Source organism: Pelodiscus sinensis, chromosome 2 (genome assembly GCF_049634645.1).
Source record: "Pelodiscus sinensis isolate JC-2024 chromosome 2, ASM4963464v1, whole genome shotgun sequence".
Classification (NCBI taxonomy): Eukaryota; Metazoa; Chordata; order Testudines; family Trionychidae; genus Pelodiscus; species Pelodiscus sinensis.
The window spans coordinates 46,183,855-46,203,643 of record NC_134712.1 but is presented as its reverse complement, the minus strand read 5'-3'; the positions used below and the strand labels follow the sequence as shown (position 1 = coordinate 46,203,643).

Here is a 19,789-nt window from a genome sequence, read left to right as displayed (position 1 = left end):
GTTCGAACTAGCGGGGTAATGTATGCATACCGCACTTGCTAATGAAGCCCGGGATTTGAATTTCCCGGGCTTCATTAGCATAAGCGGGGAGCCGCCATTTTTAAATCCCCGCTGCTTCGAACCCCGTGCAGCGCGGCTACACGGGGCTCGAACTAGGTAGTTCGGACTAGGTTCCTATTCCGAACTACCGTTACTCCTCGTGAAACGAGGTGTACCGGTAGTTCGGAATAGGCACCCTAGTCCGAACTACCTAGTTCGAGCCCTGTGTAGCCGCGCTGCACGGGGTTCGAAGCAGCGGGGATTTAAAAATGGCGGCTCCCTGCTTATGCTAATGAAGCCCGGGAAATTCAAATCCCGGGCTTCATTAGCAAGTGCGGTATGCATACATTACCCCGCTAGTTCGAACTAGCGGGGTAGTGTAGACATACCCTTGCCTACTTGGGAGTGTGGAGCTCACAAGCCTGAGATGAGACATGAAGGCCTGGTTCACACTTAAAAGTTAGGTGGGCATAGCTATGGTGATCAGGGATATGGGAAAAAAAACTTCTCTCCTGGCCTTCCTCCCCTAGTGTAGACATATCTATGCTGACAGAAGAATATTTCCATTGCTGGAGGGGAGGTTTTCCTATAGCACTGGGAAAATCTCTTCCTTTTGGTGTAGGCTACATCTGTGCTAAGTGATTATGCCAACATAGCTTTGATAACATGACTGTGCTGGCATAGTCTCTGAAGCATAGTAATACCCCCCAAATGGGACACTCCTGGCCAGACCCAATGCCCTATGGGCACTCTATAGTCTTAGGGCTAAATTGTACTTCTGAGATACAGCCTAAAGCAAAGGACAGTGACCTATGGTTATTGAAATCAGTGGGAGTACTGAGGAGGAAGGTTCTACTTGATATGTGAAGAAAGGTGACAGAATCTAGTCATCAGTGATTTTTTTCTTCCCTCTGTTGCCTATCCCAGATAACTTTCTTAATACCCACTTTATTTTTAATGCCTGTTTTCTGAGGGATGTTTGTTTTCCCTCAAACAGTGATCCTGCCATAACATACCACATAGCCAATAGAAGAATAATGACTTTTGTGCTGCCCTACTAATGTTATCTACATAAGGAAAATAAATCTGAAGCAAGCTAGTACTAATAACTATCCACAGAAGGACAGATTACAAAGGTTCAAATCTGGAATCAAAGACAGATAGTAATTTGCGCTGGGCATTCCAGTTTGCTTTATTGTGGAAATAAATCCACGTTGTGAAGTTTGGACTGAGATTTAAAAAATTCCTAATCCTGAATTTCTGTGAGAGAAAATTTGAATCAGATATCAGTTTGGGCACATGTCTAGTATTATTATTTGCTTTTTATCGTGTGCTAGGGTGAATAACATAAAAATGGTAACCGGAGCAGTGTTTTTAAGTACAGCATCCATCATTCTTCACTGATTGTGATATTTCTTGCACCATGAGGGCATATAACAAGATTTTATTTGCCTATTCATGTTGATTCCCAGGCAATCCTTAAGAACAAATAAATCAGTGGGAATTATGTTGGCCTTTGGATCTCAAAATAGAGCGAATACCATGTTATATTCAGATAATGCCCGAAATAACACTCACAAAGTGTAAATGAAAAATAGTAGCTAACAGGAATAAGGGCTAATCTGACAAAATTGCCATTCTACATGTGCTCTAGAAAATATGATCCCCATACGTCTTGGTGAAATAAAAGTGACAAGTGTGTTCATGTTTATTCATTAGAATCCTTCATTTAGTATTAGCATGGCAATTCTCTGCTGAACTTTATACCTCTTTTCATCTGCAGCTAGCCAAATTCCGCAGCCTTCTGTGTACTGCTGAGGGGGAGGCAGCCTGCTGTATGCTGAGAAACTACCGGCCACCACAACCTTTAAAGGGACGGGAAGTCAGAAGGAATTAAAGGAGTAAAGCAAGAATCAGCCACTGCTGAGACCCTTTAGGAGGCTGCATTAGTTTTTAATAATAATAATATGTTTTGTGTCTAATGAATAAGTATTATTTAAGTATTTAGTTACCATGCAGTTATTTCAACAGGACAAAGAAGTGCTGATTGGTAGCAGTTGGGGAAATTTTAACTGGTTTGAATGGATTTTGCCCTTGTTGGTACGTATGCCTGGTGGTGCTGGTGTTTGTAGCAGAGCTTACTGAACAACTTTGTTTCCAGCTGTGCATGTGAATGCAGTCATACATATTGACTCTGAGTGCTGAGCAACTTCTGCAAGATGCTAGACACCCTCAGCTCCTTGTGATGTCAGTGACAATTGAGGATACATAGCTCCCTGAAGGACTAAGCTGTTTTGTTTATCACCTTCATCTTTCTTTAGGCCAGGGTCTAGACTGGTATCTTCCTTTAATTTTGAAGGAGAACTTAGTATTTCAAAGTTGGTGGGATTTCTTTATTGATCATAAGCAAAGCGATCCTGTTTAAGCTGATGGATTTACCAAAAAATATAGGATCCACAATGACATTTAACCATACATAAAGGATATAAATATATTTATAGGCACTGGCCCCTGGGTTTTCAAACCCCTTTTCCCGAGGTGCCCCCTCTTCCTGCCTCTTCCTATCCCTGCTCCACACCCACCATGACTTTTCCCACTAAGTTCTGCCCTGCCTCATTCCTCCCCCCCCCCCCAGCACTTCCTATATGCTGCAGTACAGTTGACTGCAGTGGGCAGGAGGCTTTGGGAAGAAGGGAGAGAAGTTGATCAGCAGGGTACAGTGGGAAAGAGGTGCAGTGGACAGGAGGAGAGGAACTGGCAGCCAGTGGGTGCTAAGCACCCGCTAATATTTTTCTATGGGTGTTCCAACCCTGGAGCATCCAGAGGGTTGGCGCTTATGAATGTATTACAATCCCTTTGTTTTGACTGTGTGATAGGATATAGTATATTGCAGCATGGTTTAGAAATATGATGCTAATATGCACTATGCAATCATATCATATGGATTCTGCATGCCCAAGTTCCATCTCATGTAAGCCAGACAGTTCCTGGAAGTTACAGGGGCATGCAAGAGAGAAGGATGCATGAAACCTCTCTCCATTATCTGGTCTGGAGCACAGGTCTGTAGAACGGATTTGATGTGATCCCATATTGCTTGAAGTGCACTCCCTAACATTTAGGTGTGCACTAGTCACTTCAGAAGACAGCCCTGCCGCTTCTTACCCCATGCTGCTGAAGATATTGTGTTTCTCTGGTGTGTAATGCTCCCATGTACCTGCTGGAGCACTGCTCCATTATCAGGGCTCTCTGTCAGATGTCAGATTACATTTCATTCACATGACAAAAAAACCTACTTTTAGATAAAGTTAAGGAACTCCCACATTCACAATTCCCAGTTAACAGGGCACATTAAGGTGATCATGTTCCATAATGCCCATGAACAGGAAGCTTAAGCTTTTGATTGTCAGTTTTCTTCTTTTGTTTTTAAGAAATTAGCTGTAGAAAGCAGTTTATGTAAAATTTCCCTAAAAATATAAAAAATATGGCCTAAACTGTCCCTTCTGCTAGCAAAGGGAACCAGATCTCAGTAGCTATTTGTTCTCAACCCTTTTCCTTCAGCACTTCTACACTGGTCTTCTGCAGAGTTGGTGCCGTGTCTTGTTTTGAGAACAGAACTGGAAGCTAACGGGAGTGGAACTAGGGACCACCCACTTTCTACTGCAACCTGCTGGTTGCCCTTGTGGATTTCTTCTAAAAAAATCTAGTCAGGATTTAATGGCACACAAAGCGGTAGTAACTCCCCTGACTCTGTCTGGGGCTGCAACTGTGAAGTCAAGGGAGAATCAGCCAGTGGTCACACAGTTCGTGCAGGACTGCTGGGAGGAAGTGTCAGAGCAGCCACATAGCAAGAAAGCCACCCTTCTATGCAACAGAGCATTTCTTTCTCCAAGACTTCTAGGACTGTGGATTTTGTAAGCTGCCTCTTCCATTGGTCCTTTGATCCATTCTCCAGGAGGAGAAAATTGAGGGGATATCGTACGAGCAAAGCCAACCTAGCAGAGGTTCCTGAGTTGCTTGTATTCCTCCATAAATAAGTAGATTTAGGTTAGGTTAGGTTAGGTTAGGTTAGGTTAGGTTAGGTTAGGTTAGGTTAGGTTAGGTTAGGTTAGGTTAGGTTAGATAGATAGATAGATAGATAGATAGATAGATGTGTCTTATTGTCCTCTCCTCCACTCTAGTAGAGTGCTTCCAACCAGGGGAGCATGTTGCTTCTGTTGCTGCAAGTCCTTTCACTGTAATACAGTATTTCAGCAGTGAGAAAAAGAAAACGCATCATGGGAGAAGCAATACAGTCAATGCAACAGCAGGAGTTGTGGACAAGAATGGCCAAATGTAAAACCTGCAGGCACTTTTTTTTTCAGTCCCCGCTAACCAGGATAGGCAGGAGGACACAGATAGATATCAAAAGACAATGACAAGTGTGTGTGTGGAGTTTAATTGCTGGCGTGTATGTCTCTTCACTTCCTTTTTTGACCTGATGTTGCATTTGGTATGTTTCCCTATTGTGTGAGTAGCTGCAGAATGTCACGAATGAAGTTTAAACGTGGTGTAAAGGGCGCTGATTAAATGATTTGCCTGAGGACAGGAATAACAAGGCTACTGCTGTGTGTGTTCTTATTAGAAATAAAAAATCTTTTAGTTTGTTTTTTCCTGCATTTAAAATAAATAGTGGAGTCAATACACTGGTTTGATATTTGTAAGGATTTTATCAAATAAAAACCAATGTTGTTAATGTGTCTTGGAGTTTGCTGATAACCTACAGTTTTGCCTAGATGCCTACAGCCAAGCTTGTGGTTCAGAGTCAGCATTTGCTTTTCAACTTGGCTATGTCTACACTACCAGGTTATTTCGAAATACGTTACTTCAAAATAATAAGTCCCAAAATAACTATTTGAAAATAAGCTTATTCCTCTTCACAAGTAGGAGTTATTGTTTCGAAATAACAAGCCCTTTATTTCAAAATAACAGGCTTGGTAGTGTGGATGCTCACCTTGTTTTTTTGAAATAACTCCCCAGCGTAGACATGCCCCTCTAGTTTGTGTTCTGTCCAAAGACAGATTAGGTGAAAATAAGTTGTGAAATGTCTTGGGCAATCTTAGGTCATCCAGTCATTGGCACTTTTTATTTTAATACAATGTGTTTAAAATATTGTGATGCCCTATTTGTTGCTGAGACATACAGCAACTGAGATCTTCTCTGCCTTGTAGCATTGGCTTTGTTAGAGATGTTATTTGTGTTTGTCTCCATATGTGTTTGCCACTTGATACCAAGAAGTGTGAAATGTGGTTTCCCAGAAGATGAAAGGCATTTGCTGAGAACTGGAGTTGTCAGAAGTGACACATAGCTGGGTGGCTGGTTGTCACAAGACTTATTTTCAGAATTAAACAGGCCCTTGGCTCCAGCTCAGCTGTGCTTGGCACGGGACCTCAGTGAGACAAGGGAGCTTCATGATTCTCATGGCTGTCAGAGGCCAGTTCCAACACTGGCACAATTTAGAGCAGCCCCGGGACTGTTATTACTTGGTTCTGGCTGCCCAACTCCCAGAAGCTGTTTGAACAGTGCGAGATACTGAATCAAGAATGCAGCTATAGGCAGACTAGGCAGTTGCCCAGAATGACAGATTGTGATTGACAAGGCATGGGGCTGGCAAGAGTGGCTAGGGGAGGAGGTAGCCAGGATTCTGAGAAACAGCCCCCCCCCCCCCCCGCCCAGGCTGCTGAGGAAGCGCTCCCACTCCCCACCCCCAGCACAGCTAAGTTCATTGCCATGGCCATAACTCAGTGCTGGGTGACTCAGAGATACTCCTAGTGGCATTGCAAGGGCTTTGGTCACAAGTGCAGCCACCCACTCAACTCCACGTCGGCCCTGGCTGCCACTTCGGTTCTACTGTCTCCAGGATCGGGAGGTGCTACCACCAGGACTGCTGTGAGTCTGACAGCAAAGAGCACATCCAGAAAGGTCGGGGGACGGGGGAGGTGCAGGCTGGAGGTATGGAATGTATGGGGTGGGGTGGTGTCTGGACTGTGGGTGAGGGGTGTGGGCTGGAGGTGCAGACTATGCTGGGGAGGGCGGGTGTTTACGGGCAGAGCTGAGGGTGTGGAGACTGGCTGAGTGATACAGGTTGGGATGGATTGGGGGTGTGAGTGGTGTGAGGCAGGATGTGCAGCCTGGAGTTGACTGGGAGTGTGGAGTACATGGGCTAGGACTACTGGTAGAAGGGCCAAGGTGCGAGGGAAGGACTGGCTGAAGCTCAGGGGCCAAGGTGAGGGCACTCCCATTCTGTCCAGTGGAGAGGACCCCACTGCTGCTTATGTGAGGGGGACCAGCAGTCCCAGCCCAGGTGGCTTCATGCAGGACAGAGTTTCTGTGCTTCCTATTAACCATCACCCCAGAGGCTGGGAGCTGCCCCCTGTCAGGGCCCAGGTATTGGACTTTTCCTATCCCATGGGGTCTGTCACAAGGGCCCAGCAACATCGGTAGCCCCACTCCATCCCCCAGCCTCTTCCCACACTCTTCCTTTCTCTGTCATTGTAGACAGCACTTTCATCCTGTATGTAAATGAGGCCCATATTCTGAGCATCATCTTCGACTTGGACCTCTCTCTAGATCCTCACCTCCAGTCTAGTTGTAAATCTTGTTGATTCTTTCTGCATAACGTTTTTTAAGATACGGCCTTTCTTATCCCTCCACTCAGTTAAAACACTTGGGCAACCTTTGATCATCTTGTGGTAAAATCCTTCTCTCTGGCCTGGACAAGTGCAGTTTTGCCCCATTCATGTCCATTCACAGTGCTGCTACAAATAAGTTGGTAGCCATCACTTTGATCTTGTCACCCCTGTCTTTGTATGCTTCCATTGTCTTCCCCTTCTCTAGCCCATCAAACATAAGCTGCCCTTTTATGGTTTATTCCCACCATGCTTATCATTTGTCACTTGCTCTGACTGGCTTAATGCCGGCCTCTGTTGTCTGCTTCTTAAATTCCAAACAAGTACCTTTGTGCTTTCTACCATGCTGCTCTCGCTTAAGTGAGGAGCTCCCCATAAACTTCCATGAAACTAATTCATTGTCCCTCTTCAAAATGCTCCCCAAACTTCTCTTTGATCCCTCCAAAAAACTTGACATTGGTGCCCTGATTCCGCTGCCTATCATGCTAGCCAGTACTGTTGCATTGTTTCCTTGTCATTCTTTGTCTGGCTCTAGCCATCTGTGGTCTGTTTTCTTATATGTTGAGTGTAAGCTGTTTGGGGGCAGTGACCATTTATGACCGGGGCTCTTAGACACTTTGATAAACAATAACCATCACCACCGAAATTGTGTTCACTAAAACCATGGACTAGCAAGTAATTTTGGCTGAAAATGTTGTTAGTACGCTATTATAAGACTACTGTAAGCTAATATGTGGTTTATATGATGATCTGGAGAGCATGACTCTCAGAAAAACATCCTTGTGCCCACTTGCAAACAGGGTTTGAATGTGCAGGCTGGGATGGGAGAGATTTCAGGACCCAACTGCATTTACATGAACACACCTACTCTGCCAAGAGATCCAGCAGATATAGCAGTAATGCTCAAAGTGATCAACTTTGGCAGGGGTTGGGTTTCAAATCATGTTAGTACTGATTGCAGGTCTAAAGAAATGTTATCAGCGTTGTCTTTATTGTATGAATAGAGGAAAGCAGAACTGTGCTTAGCCTATTCCAAATAAGGGGATTTACCCTTTTCTGAAAGATCCTTATTAAACCAGGGGCTCAAATGCCAGACCCCTATAAAATTAAGAGGGGTAGGGACAGGTGTCCCAGCCAAAAGGAGTGGACTGTCCGTAAGGGTCCTTAGTTCCTCCCTACTGTTCAAAGACACAGCTAAATAGGCTTCATTGGGAGCCATTTGTGATTTTAAGTACTCAATAACAGCTGAAATCACTTCTGATGGGGGCAGTGTTTCTGTCCAACCTGCTGAGAGCTTTAAAAAAATGAGGATACTGACCTACAGAGGTTCTAGTGGAGAACCAGCTGACAGCAAAAGGGGACTGACAGAAGTGGCTGATGAAAGTGGTAAGCAGTTGGCTGGGGACAGTGAGGAAGAACTGCTGGAGAGAGCGTGGGTGGTGAGGAAGAGTGGCTGGTGAGATGACCACCCAGAGCAATTGCTCAGATGGCAGAGAAAGCCAAGTGGCTTCTTCCTCAAGTGGGAAGAGAACTCACAGGATTCATGTCTGAGTCCTGGGTTCTCACTGACCAAAGACAACCACTGTAGTGAGGGAGCAGAAGGTGGCATAGAAAAGGAACTTTGGGTTCATCAAATCATAGAATCCTAGGGCTGGAAGAGACCTCAGGAGGTCGTCAACTCCAGCCCCCTGCCCAAAGCAGGACCAACCCCAACTAAATCAACCCAGCCAGGGCTTTGTCAAACCGAGACTTAAAAACCTCTAGGGATAGAGATTCCACCACCTCCCTAGGTAACCCATTCCAGTACTTCACCATCCTCCAAATGAAATAGTTTTTCCTAATATCCAACCTAGACCTCTCCCACCACAACTTGAGACCATTGCTCCTTGTTCTGCCATCTGTCACTACTGAGAATAGCCTCTCTCAATCCTCTTTGGAACCTACCTTCAGAAAGTTGAAGGCTGCTATCAAATCCCTCCTCACTCTTCTCTTCTGCAGATTAAATAAGACCAAATCCCTCAGCCTCTTCTCATAGGTCATCTGCTCCAGCCCCCTAATCATTTTGGTTGATCATCCACTGTAATCCCCAGATCCTTTTCTGCCAAACTGCTACTTAGCCAGTCGGTCCCCAGCCTGTAACAATGCTTGGGATTCTTCTGTCCCAAGTGCAGGACTCTGCACTTGTCCTTGTTGAACCTCATCATATTTCTTTTGGCCCGATCCTCTGATTTGTCTAGGTCACTCTGGAACCTGTCCTGCCCTCCAACATATCTACCTGTCCCCCCTAGCTTAGTGTCATCTGAAAATTTTCTCAGAGTGTAATCTATCTCCTCATCCAGGTCATGAACAAAACCGGCCCTGGAAGCAATCCTTGGGCCACTACACTTGAAACCGACTGCCAACCTAACATCAAGCCATTGATCACTGCCCATTGGGCCCGACAGTCTATCCTGAAAAAATGAGGAAGAATGGCTCTTGCGCAAAAGGGTTTTTTTGCGCAAAAAGGCACTGTGTACATGGCGCCTTTTTGCACAAAAGCCTCTGGCGCAAAAATGGCTCCTAATTAATTATGCAAATGAAGCACAGCAATATGCCAATCCACACTTCATTTGCATAAGCTTTTGTGGAAGAGGGAAGCTGTGTAGAGGTAGCCTCAGTTAGCTATTGAACTGTGGATCATTTTAACATTAGCCAACAAATATGCAACTGCATCCCACAATCCTAAATGCCTCCCATGTCAAAGGTCAAAGTAATATAAGGCTTATTGAAGAAAGTTGATTGTTCAGTATCATATTTCTTTAATCAAAACACTTGCTTTAAAATATTTAAATCTACTGCAGAATTTCCAGTATGTTGCACTAGTTATCTGCAGAAAACTAGGACCTTCCTATATAATTTAGGTCCGGTTTGCAACAGAATACATGGGACCTTGGTAATAACAAGAAAAAAATCGAAAGCTAGGGAAGTCTGCAGAGATGTCTGCTGTCAGTTATTGGGACCGTGTTTGAATACTATTCTCTTACAATAAACCTGAATGGATGGATAAATAAATAAACCTTAAGCAGGAATTATGTCAGTGCAGTAGGATATGGGATCAGTCATCCTCCCTCACTACTGGATCAATGCCAATGCAAAGAGGACACAGCCAACTTACCGGTAAAACTGAGGAAGAAGAAAAGCAAAGTGAGATATATTTATTCACTGATAGCATTCTATAACTATGACTTCCTTTCCACTTTACCTGTTGATTAAAATAACAATAGGAGAAAGATAATTTAAGAATGCATTACACTACTGTGACAATTACTCATTTTATAGGGAATGAATGGTTTTTTGTGATTAAGCCTATCAGAAAACAGCTTATTTATCAAAACAATATTGTTTTAAATTGCTGTATTTTTGACCAAAAAGGCTCATTTCTGGTTGTCCGGTTATTCTGATATGATGAGTAGGCAATGACTGCATGTTGTGTCATTGTCATTGATACTTAATAATTGTTGTTAGTCTGCATGGTAGATAGTAAAAATAACACACAGTATTCTTATTAGCAAGGCAGGGCAAATAATTGAACTTTTCTGTTTGGTGTTTATACATTGAAAACAATTGTATCGTTTGTTAGGTCAATAAAATTAAACTGAAATTTTGTTGGCTGTTTTGTCCTCTGATGGCATGGACCTCGATCCCAGAGGAGTTTTGGTGCTATAATGATGATTGCGTTAGAATTCATAAGATTTCTTAGCCAAACAGTGTGTAGAATGTTAGGGTATTATTATTTTTAAGTGAGAAGTATGTGGAAGTAAAAAAATATGGGTAAAGGGTCAGAGGCATGTCTACACAGCAACATTATTTTGAAATAACTCACCGTATTTTTAAATAACAGAGTGTGCATCTACACAGCAAGCCTGTTATTTCAAAATAATTTTAAAATAATGGTTTTCTTACTTCAACTTCTATAACTCTCATTTTACAAGGAGTAAGGGAAGTCAAAGAAAGAGTGTTCTCCCTTTGACTTCCTGCAGTGTCGATGTAACCCACCTAGGCTATGTCTACACTGGCAGGCTGTTGCGCCAGAAGTATACAAATGAGGCTCAGCATGGAATATCGCCGAGCCTCATTTGCATACCTAATGAGCCACCTTTTTTGTGGAAGAGGCTCTTGTACTAGAAGGAACTGTCTACACTACTCCTTCTTGCACAAGAAAAACCCTCTTGCGCAAGAAGGGGCAGTATAGACAGCTCATTCTGGCGCAAGATCCTCTTCCGCAAAAATGGCAGCTCATTAGATATGCAAATGAGGCTCGGTGATAGTCCACGCTTAGCCTCATTTGCATATCTCTGGCGCAAGATCGCGCCAGTGTAGACATAGCCCTAGTGTGGTTACTGAGCAATGCAAGTGGTACCTAGAGCACAGCAACAGTTAAGACTAAGAGACCTCTACAGTATGGACTGGGAGCCAGCTGGCTTTTAGCTCAGAGGGAAGAGGCTCCTATCAGGGCCGGCCCTCAAGCCTATTCGGCCGAATCAGGCCCCATGCCTAAAGGGGCCCCGCGCCCCTGAACCCGGAAGTGCCGGCGAATTACAGAGCTGGAGGCCCTGCTCCACCAATATGTGGAGCTGGGTCTCTCTCCCGGCTCTGCCTGGAGCGGGCCCCGCCAACCCCCCCCCCCCCCCGCGCGTCCTCCCACCCCGCCCCCAGAGCGTCCCCCTTGGCCCTGGACCATCCCTGCCATGCGTGGCTCAGCGCAGCTCCCCCTCACTGGCTGCTGCTTCCATGCATGTTGCAGGTGGGCGGGGAGGACGCCCGGGCATGACGTGACGTCATGACCCGGGATTTTAAAACTCTTCGGAGGCATGTTACGGGGTTGCCTCCGTGTTCGGCCTCTGGGGCCTGAGTGCAGACTTTGGCCCCGCAATGTGGAAGGCAGAAGGTAGGGAAGGGGAAAGGGAAGGGGCGGGGGTGGGGGCGGAGGGGTGGGGAAGGGAAGAGAAAAGAAAGGGCTGAGGGGGAGGGAAAGGAGAAGGTGAAGGTGCTTGGGGGAAGGTGCTTGGGGGGAGGGTAAGAAAGGGGAAGGCATCAAGAGACAGGGTGCAAGAGAGACAAATGTCAGGGGGCCAAGTGCAGACAATGAGGGAAAGGGCAGGAGGGGAGGTGTCAATGGGAGGGGGGGACAGGGTGATGCTGGGAGAGGAGAGGAGTGGGCTTGAAAGAAGCGGTGGGCATGAGAAAGGTAGGGATGGAGCAAGTCATGTGTGAGGACACAGAGGGGCAGGAGGGGAACAGGGCAGAGAGTGGTGAGGGGATGGGCATCAGGGAAAAAGAGGGCAAAGGGAGCAGGGGCAGGAAGGGAAGGGGGAGGCACCAGGAGGGTGCAGGGCTAAGGGAAGGTGCAGGTGCCAGGGGATTCTGGGGTGAAGCAGAAGGGCAGACACCTGTAGGGGAGGGACCAGCACCAGAGGAGAGAGGCAGGGCAGGTGTGTAGAGGGAGGTGTTAGAAGAGGAGTAGCTCCCATGATCAGAGTGGGGCTACTGGAGGAGCGGGCACAGGGGGGAGAGAAGGGCTGGTGGAGGGGGGCAGGTTGCAGGAGGGCTGAGGGCAGTGAGAAGGGCAGGAGTCAAGACAGCAGAGGAGGGTGAGGAGTTGGGGGGCAGTAGGCACCAGGGGTGATGATGGAGCAAGGAGAGGAGACATGGCAGCAGAGAGAAAAGGGAAAGGTTTAAAAATATTTATTAATAACTTGGTATGCTGCCCACAGCCAGTTTGTTTGTGCCCCGCGGTGCAGTTTGGGTTTATGTGGGAATCAACACGTGGCCGGCGAGTGGGAGCCGAAACAAAAAGGTAGTCAGTGTAATGATCTTCTGTTGATATGTGTTTTAGTAGTTAAATTCTTGGACTGTCATTGCTCATGAAAAGTGCTGTCACATGGGTAGAAATCGGGTAAATATTGCATTTTATTAATATCAGCAGAACTGACTGAAATGGGGCCTGTGTGTTGCGTAGTCTTGCCTTAATCTTTGTATTCATACCTGTCAGTGTGAGAGAAACTATTTGTATATATTTGCTTGTATATGCAACCACACTTAAGTTGAGGCCCTCAGCATGTTCTATAGGTATCAGTGTGGCCCCTGGGGCTTCCAAAGTTGAGTTGCCCTAGCTCACCCCTGACAGGTGTCTGTCTAACCTGGTCTTAAATATCTCCAGTGATGGAGATTCCACAATTTCACTAGGCAATTTATTCAAGTGTTTAACCACCCTGACAGGCAGGAAGTTTTCCCTAATATCCAACCTAAACCTCCCTTGCCACAATTTAAGCCCATTGCTTCTCATCCTAACCTCAGAGGCCAAGCAGAACAATTTTTCTTCCTCTTCCTTATGATACTCTTTAAGGGAAGGAGGTGTACAGCTAGTTCGGATTAGGCAGCCTAATCCGAACTAGCTAGTCTGTGCCGTGTGTAGCCGCACGGCACGGGTCCGACCTAGCCGGCATTTAAAAATGGCGCCGACCGGCTTTATGCAAATGAAGCCCAGGAAATTCAAATCCCAGGCTTCATTTGCAACTCCGTATGACTACATTACCTCCCCCTAGTTCGAACTAGGGGGGTAGTGTAGACATACCTTTAGATACTTGAAAGCTGCTCTCATGTCCCTTTTCGGTCTTCTCTTTTCCAAGGTAAACAAGGCCAATTTCTTCAGTCTTGCCTTATATCTCATGTTCTCTAGACCTTTCATCATTTGTGTTGACTTTCTCCAGTTTCTCCACATTTCCTGAAATGTGGCACCCAGAACTGGACATGATACTCCAGCTGGGGCCTAACGTAGGCTCATTCTCTGCCTAGGGGAAGTGAGACTGGGTGGGTTAATTTCCAATCCTCCTGTTTATTCTTTTCCTAAGCCAGAGGGCACGGTAGTTCTGATAGGGGCTCTGCAGGAAGGTAGCCTGCACTGCCCCCTGCCTGAAACCTTGTGCAGGTGTTAAACAGCCCTCCAGCCCACCCTAGAGGTGACTGCATTTCAGCGTGCCTGAAGCAACACTGCACTAGCAATGGACAGGACAATGATTCCCGGGCATGGCTTGCTCATGACTGCTTCAGTACCGTTGATGGGCCTCAGCCTCTTTCCTTTCACTCGCCCGCTTTGCAAAGGGGCTGTAGACCCTGGGGGAGAGGGGTGGAGGCAGGCAGAGGTGTCTCCCTGCAGCAGATGTAGACATGTCTCTGTATTAATCATTCTCTCATTGAAGTTTTTAGCTTTGTAGTGAGTCCTTTTACATGGAAACTTTGTATTACATCTTGGTAAAATAGTCCCTAGGACAAGTGAGGCAAAAACTGTCCTTGTGGGGTGAATGAGGTGGGAATGGATAAGGTGGAAGGTGAGCACCTCTGGGCAGTTGCAAAGGTTGGAGAGGGGATGGAAGCCAGATCCAAGATCAATGAGCCCTGGGAAGTGGGCCCATTGAAAGGAGACTGGACCTGTGGATGCCTTGGGGGGTCTGCAGCATGGGCCTTCTTTGGGAAGCCCCCTCTTTGGAGGTGAATGTGGCAGTATTGAGACACCACCCAAAAGCAGGTGCCACAGACACTAACTTCAGATTCATGGGACGGCTCTCACAGATCTTGCACATGCATAAGATGATAGATCTGCAGGGGGCAGGCAGTGGCATAGTGAGGGGGTCGGAGGTGTCAGTTGCCTCTGGGAGGAAAAATAATATAAAATGTAGTTAAAAATAGATGTCACACATTTTTAAAAGGAATACCATATCTCTTGCCTTTTGTCTATTTTTGTCTCTTTAGGACCCCAGTTAACATTTTCAAAAGCACTTGAGTGACTAAAGTCATTTTTGAAAATTGGACTTGGAAATCTAAGCTCAGATTTTCAAAGGTAATTCAGCTCCTAAAGAGACAGTTGCCAACTCGGATCTTCAAAGATATCTATCTGATCTTTACACACCTTTGAAAATTTGGTCATAAGTGTCCTAGTCAGTTCTGAACATGAGATGTAGGAGCCCAGTCCTAATTCCCCCTTCCTGATGTACAAAATAAAGGACACGTGTGTTCAAAAATAGAAACTCTCTTCATTGAACAAAACTCAGGGAGACTGGGAAAAGGAGGTGGGAGAGGGGAAGAGAGGGTGGGAGAGGGGAAGGCAATTAAAATGATCAGGGGTTTGGAACAGGTCCCATCTGAAGAGAGGCTAAAGAGACTGGGACTTCCTAAAGCTGGCCCTGGCTCCTATACTCCGCTCCAGAGGTCCCAGGTTCAAATCCGCCTGGTGGTGGTTACATAAACAGCACCAAAAGTTGAGTTAAGGTACTTCAACTTCAGCTATGCAATTAACCTAGCCAAAGTTGTGTATCTTAATTCAACTTTAGCCTGCAGTGTAGACATACCCAGAGTGACTTGAAATCTAAAGACTCAGTGACGCCCATTGTGTTGCTATGACCCACTTCAGAATGTTAGTTCAAAAGCCAGCGGTGGGAAGAAGACAATTTGGAGGTGTGAGTGTGGACAACTTCCAGCTGCATATGCTTTGGTCTGGTCTTGTGAAAGTTGCCAAGAGAGGCCTCTCAGATTCCAGGCACTGGTCCATTAGGGAGGATGGTGATATGGGCTGCTAGGGGGTGATGTAGAAACCAGGATAATGGGCTAAGTTTGTTAATTCAGTCTGAAGTGGGGCTGTGGTGAATGGGACTTTCTGCAACAGCCTTTGAAGAACACTGACCATACCTATCAGAGACCCGCCCCCCTGCCACTCCTAAAGCCAGGGTCCTTGTACCAGGAAATGGAGGGAAGGATACCCAGAGGCAAAACTTCCAAGTGAGAACTTTGGTGGTGACTGCAGGTATCTGACACTGGCCTATAGGAAACCAAGACCATGACAGGCAGGTAGGTAAGTAGACAGAATGTTACTCAGGGAAGGGACCATATCTGCTTATTTGTGGGAAGTGCCTACCACACTTTTGAGTATTACATTATTATTACTATCTGAACAAGATTTTGTGATGCATATTCTTGTGGCAGGATCACCCATCTTTTCCATGATAGGGAAGACAATGAATCTGCAAAAAGTATAATGAATAGCTTTATATTAACTCAGTGAGTGAGAGACTTCAACTGGGCATAAATGCCTGACAGAAGAGTTCCCATGGAGAGGGAAAAAACACAATAGGTAGCGGGCAGTTCTTAGTCTTTGCAGCCTGTTTCTACCAGTAGGTGTCACTGCAAACAAAGTAGTGGTCAGTGTGTCAGACTTGTAACAATGTCTGGGAAAATATATGCACTACATTAAGTTTAATCTCATGGGGAGAAATAGTGTAAAATGATGTAAGGACTAAGGATGTGCCTGTGCTTATGGGTTATTTCCTTTCTTAAAGGTGAATTGCGAGACCTTTTAAAAATAGTGATAGAAATGTAGCCGTGTTAGTCTGGGGTAGTTGAAGCAAAATGCAGGACAATGTAGCACTTTAAAGACTAACAAGATGGTTTATTAGATGATGAGCTTTCGTGGGCCAGACCCACTTCCTCACTATTTGATCTGAGGAAGTGGGTCTGGCCCACGAAAGCTCATCATCTAATAAACCATCTTGTTAGTCTTTAAAGTGCTACATTGTCCTGCATTTTGCTTCACCTTTTAAAAAGACAGGAACAAATGAGATCTCAGATTGTAAGAATATATGTGCAGGTTTGATGGGCTGCGTTATGGATGATTCTTTGTGCAGAATGTGAATGCAACTGCTCACCTACTTTGCAAGAACAATTAGTATCAGCTGTTTTCCCACATAATTGCCCATTTAGACCCCGATTGGCCTTTTGCAAGTGCAAATCCCCAATTTGAAGTTGCAGTAAATGTGCGTGCACACACACACACACACACAAAAAGTTAGGCAAACAACTGCACACACTTTTATGTACATGCACCTCTAATATATCATTTACAGAATTTGGTTGAGATTACAACATATTTCCTAACAAACCCTAGATAAAGAATTCAGACACATCTGAAGTGTCCCTGCAAAGTCCTCTAGCTGGGGTGCACGTCTGCAAGACCCTAAAGTCAGAGTGTGCACGTCTTCTCCACCTGCCACATGCTTAAGCCCCATATTTTGCTTGAGCTTGGATATTGTTGCAACTGAAGGTGGAAGAGAATAAGCAATGAGTCCACAATGATTAGTGCTTCTGTGGAGAGAATTAGCAAAATTGAGAATGGAGATTTCATTTAAATAAACCTGCTATCTGCCTGTGTCTCATGATAAAAGAGGAGCAATCCTTCTTCTTCGGAAGCCACAAGTTGTTACCATTTCAGCCAGCAGGAAACAGTGTATATCTAACACCATAAAACACTGGAATATGAAGAGTCAGCAATGACATTTGTGTGTTTTCTTGACTTGCAGCTGTAGGTTTGACAGGATTAACATGCAATCTGGAACTCAGGTTTTCATATTTCCTCTGCAACAGTTGTAAAACTTCAAAGGGCCAAAAGGATTAGAAAAGGAGACATCAGATATTGAACACGGGTATTGACAAGTAAGTTAAAAAAATGTTTTCATGTTCTGGATCTGGCTCTCCTTTTACAAAAGTGTTGCATCATTGACTACACTCTAACTTCTTATGCAGTAAGCAAAGTTCACAGTCAGGAAGGGTGGCAGAATCCCGCCCTTTTAAAGCAAGCAAAAGACGTCTTTCTCCTCTCAGCTACACCAGTGTAAGTTAGAAATAACTCATGGATTTCAGATGATGTAAAACCTGTTTATTGTACACAAGCTGTGTTGTTTTCATAGACCTCAGTGAACCACGCTCTCCTCATTAAACCGTGCAACTTCATGCCCCAACACCTTGCTCACATCTGGGCAAACCTCTTCAATCAGGTTTCACAGTGATAAGTGACAAGATGAGAATCTTTCAGGAACTAACTGAGCAGGAGGAGGAGGATATTTTGTTTAAAATGTTATCCAGGTTAGCAGAGGCACGATACAAGCCTCCTGGGGCTATCAGCAGAGAACACTGAGCTGTCTCTCTACACTGTTTACACTATCAAATAGGTGTGGTGTGCATCCTGGAGCACTGCTCAGTCCTGATATCATGAGTGCTCATGCCTTGCAATCATATGTCCATGTTGCAAAGATGGATTATTTCCTGGTTATTGTAACGTGAAAGTAGACTAAGGGTCATATTTTGTCTCCAATACCCACATGAAGCTGCATCATATCCTCAGCTGTTATAAATTTGTGCAGCTCTACTGAAGTCAACAGAACTTCCATTTACATGGATCTGGCCCAAAGAACCTTATGAAGATATTTTAGTATCCTGCTCGTGAGACAAACACAAGGACATTCTGAGTAGGCAGAACTGTCCAATGTACAGAGGAAAAGAAAAATCATCACTGGTTCATGCGACTCCTTGCTTGAAAGTGAACTGTGCACCTCTATTAACTGATCTGTTAACTGTAGATGTGTGAACAATGGGCAAATGTTCTCGTACACTCGCATCACAGTGCCTCACCCTATTTGCCAGGCTTGTTTTGTTTTGAGGGTAAATAATGAAATACAGGCATTTAAACCTGGGATCCCTCCAGAGCAGCACACTCATAAACTGCAGTTCACTTTTAAACCAGGAATCACATATGGACTGGTTAAGATTTTTCCTCTAAACAGTGCACCTGACAGGGCTGATTGTACACCATACCTTTTTGTTTGACTAGTAAAGAGCTACGTTTGAGACCCGAATTCTATTACTCATAAGGTAAAATTCTGGCCCAAATGAAGTCAATGAGAGTTTTGCCATTGACTTCAGTGAGGCCAGGGTTTCACTCTTTGTGTCAGTTGCATGTGAATTGTGAGGGCACAATATAGCCAATAGGAACCAATCTGACTTTGCAACATAGACATCAAAGTGCAGGGCAGAAGCAAGCGTGATAACAAAATGAGAAGTACTTCATGGACACTCCACATATCTGATAACAGTAAAAAAAACCCAGAAGTTTCATGAGGGTTCTTCAGTGTACTAGTCGTGAGTAAAAATGACAGCAAGTGGTGTTAAATGTTGAATTCGTTACTTAAATCTGTCTTTAACAAGGATTACCAAAGGTGCGGCTCTCAGGTTACATCTACACTGTGGGTTTTTTGTGGACGGGGAAATGCAAATAGAGCACTCATTTGCATATTTCACATTCTCATTTGCATATCTTCTTCCAATCCTTTTTGCGGAAGAGGTTTTTGCGATAAAAAGCCTGTGTAGACGGGGCCATTTGTCAGAAAATTTGTCTTTTGCTCAAGAGCCTGTAAAACTCATTTTTTGAGGAATAAGGGATCTTGCGCAAAAGGTTTTTTTTCTGACAAATAGCCCCAACTACACATGGCTTTTTATCACAAAATCCTCTTCTGCAAAAAAAATCCTAAGAAGATATGCAAATGAGCACTCCATTTGCATTTCCACTTCCAGAAAAAAACCCACGGTGTAGTAGTGTATTGCATTCCGAGTAAACAGGAAAAAGTCCATCCTTAACTAGGATGATTTCATAAGGTTGCCCAGGACAGTGAGATAGCAGATGGAAGTATGGTCTCAGTGAAACACAGAGCAGGGAGCCTGCAATCTCTTCTGAGCTTTCCAACGAACTCTGTGGTCTTGGCCAAGGCACATGGGGCCAACATTTTCCAACCGAGGTGCCCAAAGTTAAGCTCTGGAATCTGTATTTAGGCATTTAAAAAGGAAGAGGCCTGACTTCCACAGGAGCTCAGCCCAACTTACCACTGAAACCACGGTAGCTGCAGGGGCTCACTTTGGGAACCAGGCCATTCTTCTATAAATGACTAAATGCAGATTTAGGAGCTCAGCATTAGGCACCCAGGTTTGAGAATATTAGCTTAACATCTCATGCCTTCATTTTCCCACCTATAAACTTAGAATAATTATACATACCCACCTTTGTGTTTTAAGACTTACATATTAAAAGAGCTTTATAATGCTAGGCATGTCACACCCTGTGGCCATGGCATCAATAATAATATGTATTCTATAACAAAATTATGTTGACCCATCTCTTCTAATCCTGCTGTAGATGTTTAGGACTGGAGATCCAGGGACCGTTCTAGAAC

General features: G+C 44.8%; 1 protein-coding gene across 6 annotated transcripts in view; it reads left to right on the top strand.

Annotated features, from left to right (window-relative positions):
- The window catches only part of LOC102449893 (carbonic anhydrase 13), a 34,363-nt gene extending 29,588 nt beyond the window's left edge, over positions 1–4,775 (top strand). For 4 of the 6 annotated variants that reach the window (XM_075920444.1, XM_006112984.4, XM_075920445.1 and 1 more), the window contains one exon: positions 1,823–4,775. In XM_075920444.1, coding sequence (XP_075776559.1) covers positions 1,823–1,936 — 114 coding nt within the window. In that variant the 3' untranslated portion in view covers positions 1,937–4,775. The remainder of the gene's footprint in view (positions 1–1,822) is intronic. The other 2 variants (XR_012901345.1, XR_012901344.1) reach the window with 2 other exon arrangements.
- The last annotated feature ends 15,014 nt before the right edge of the window (positions 4,776–19,789 follow it).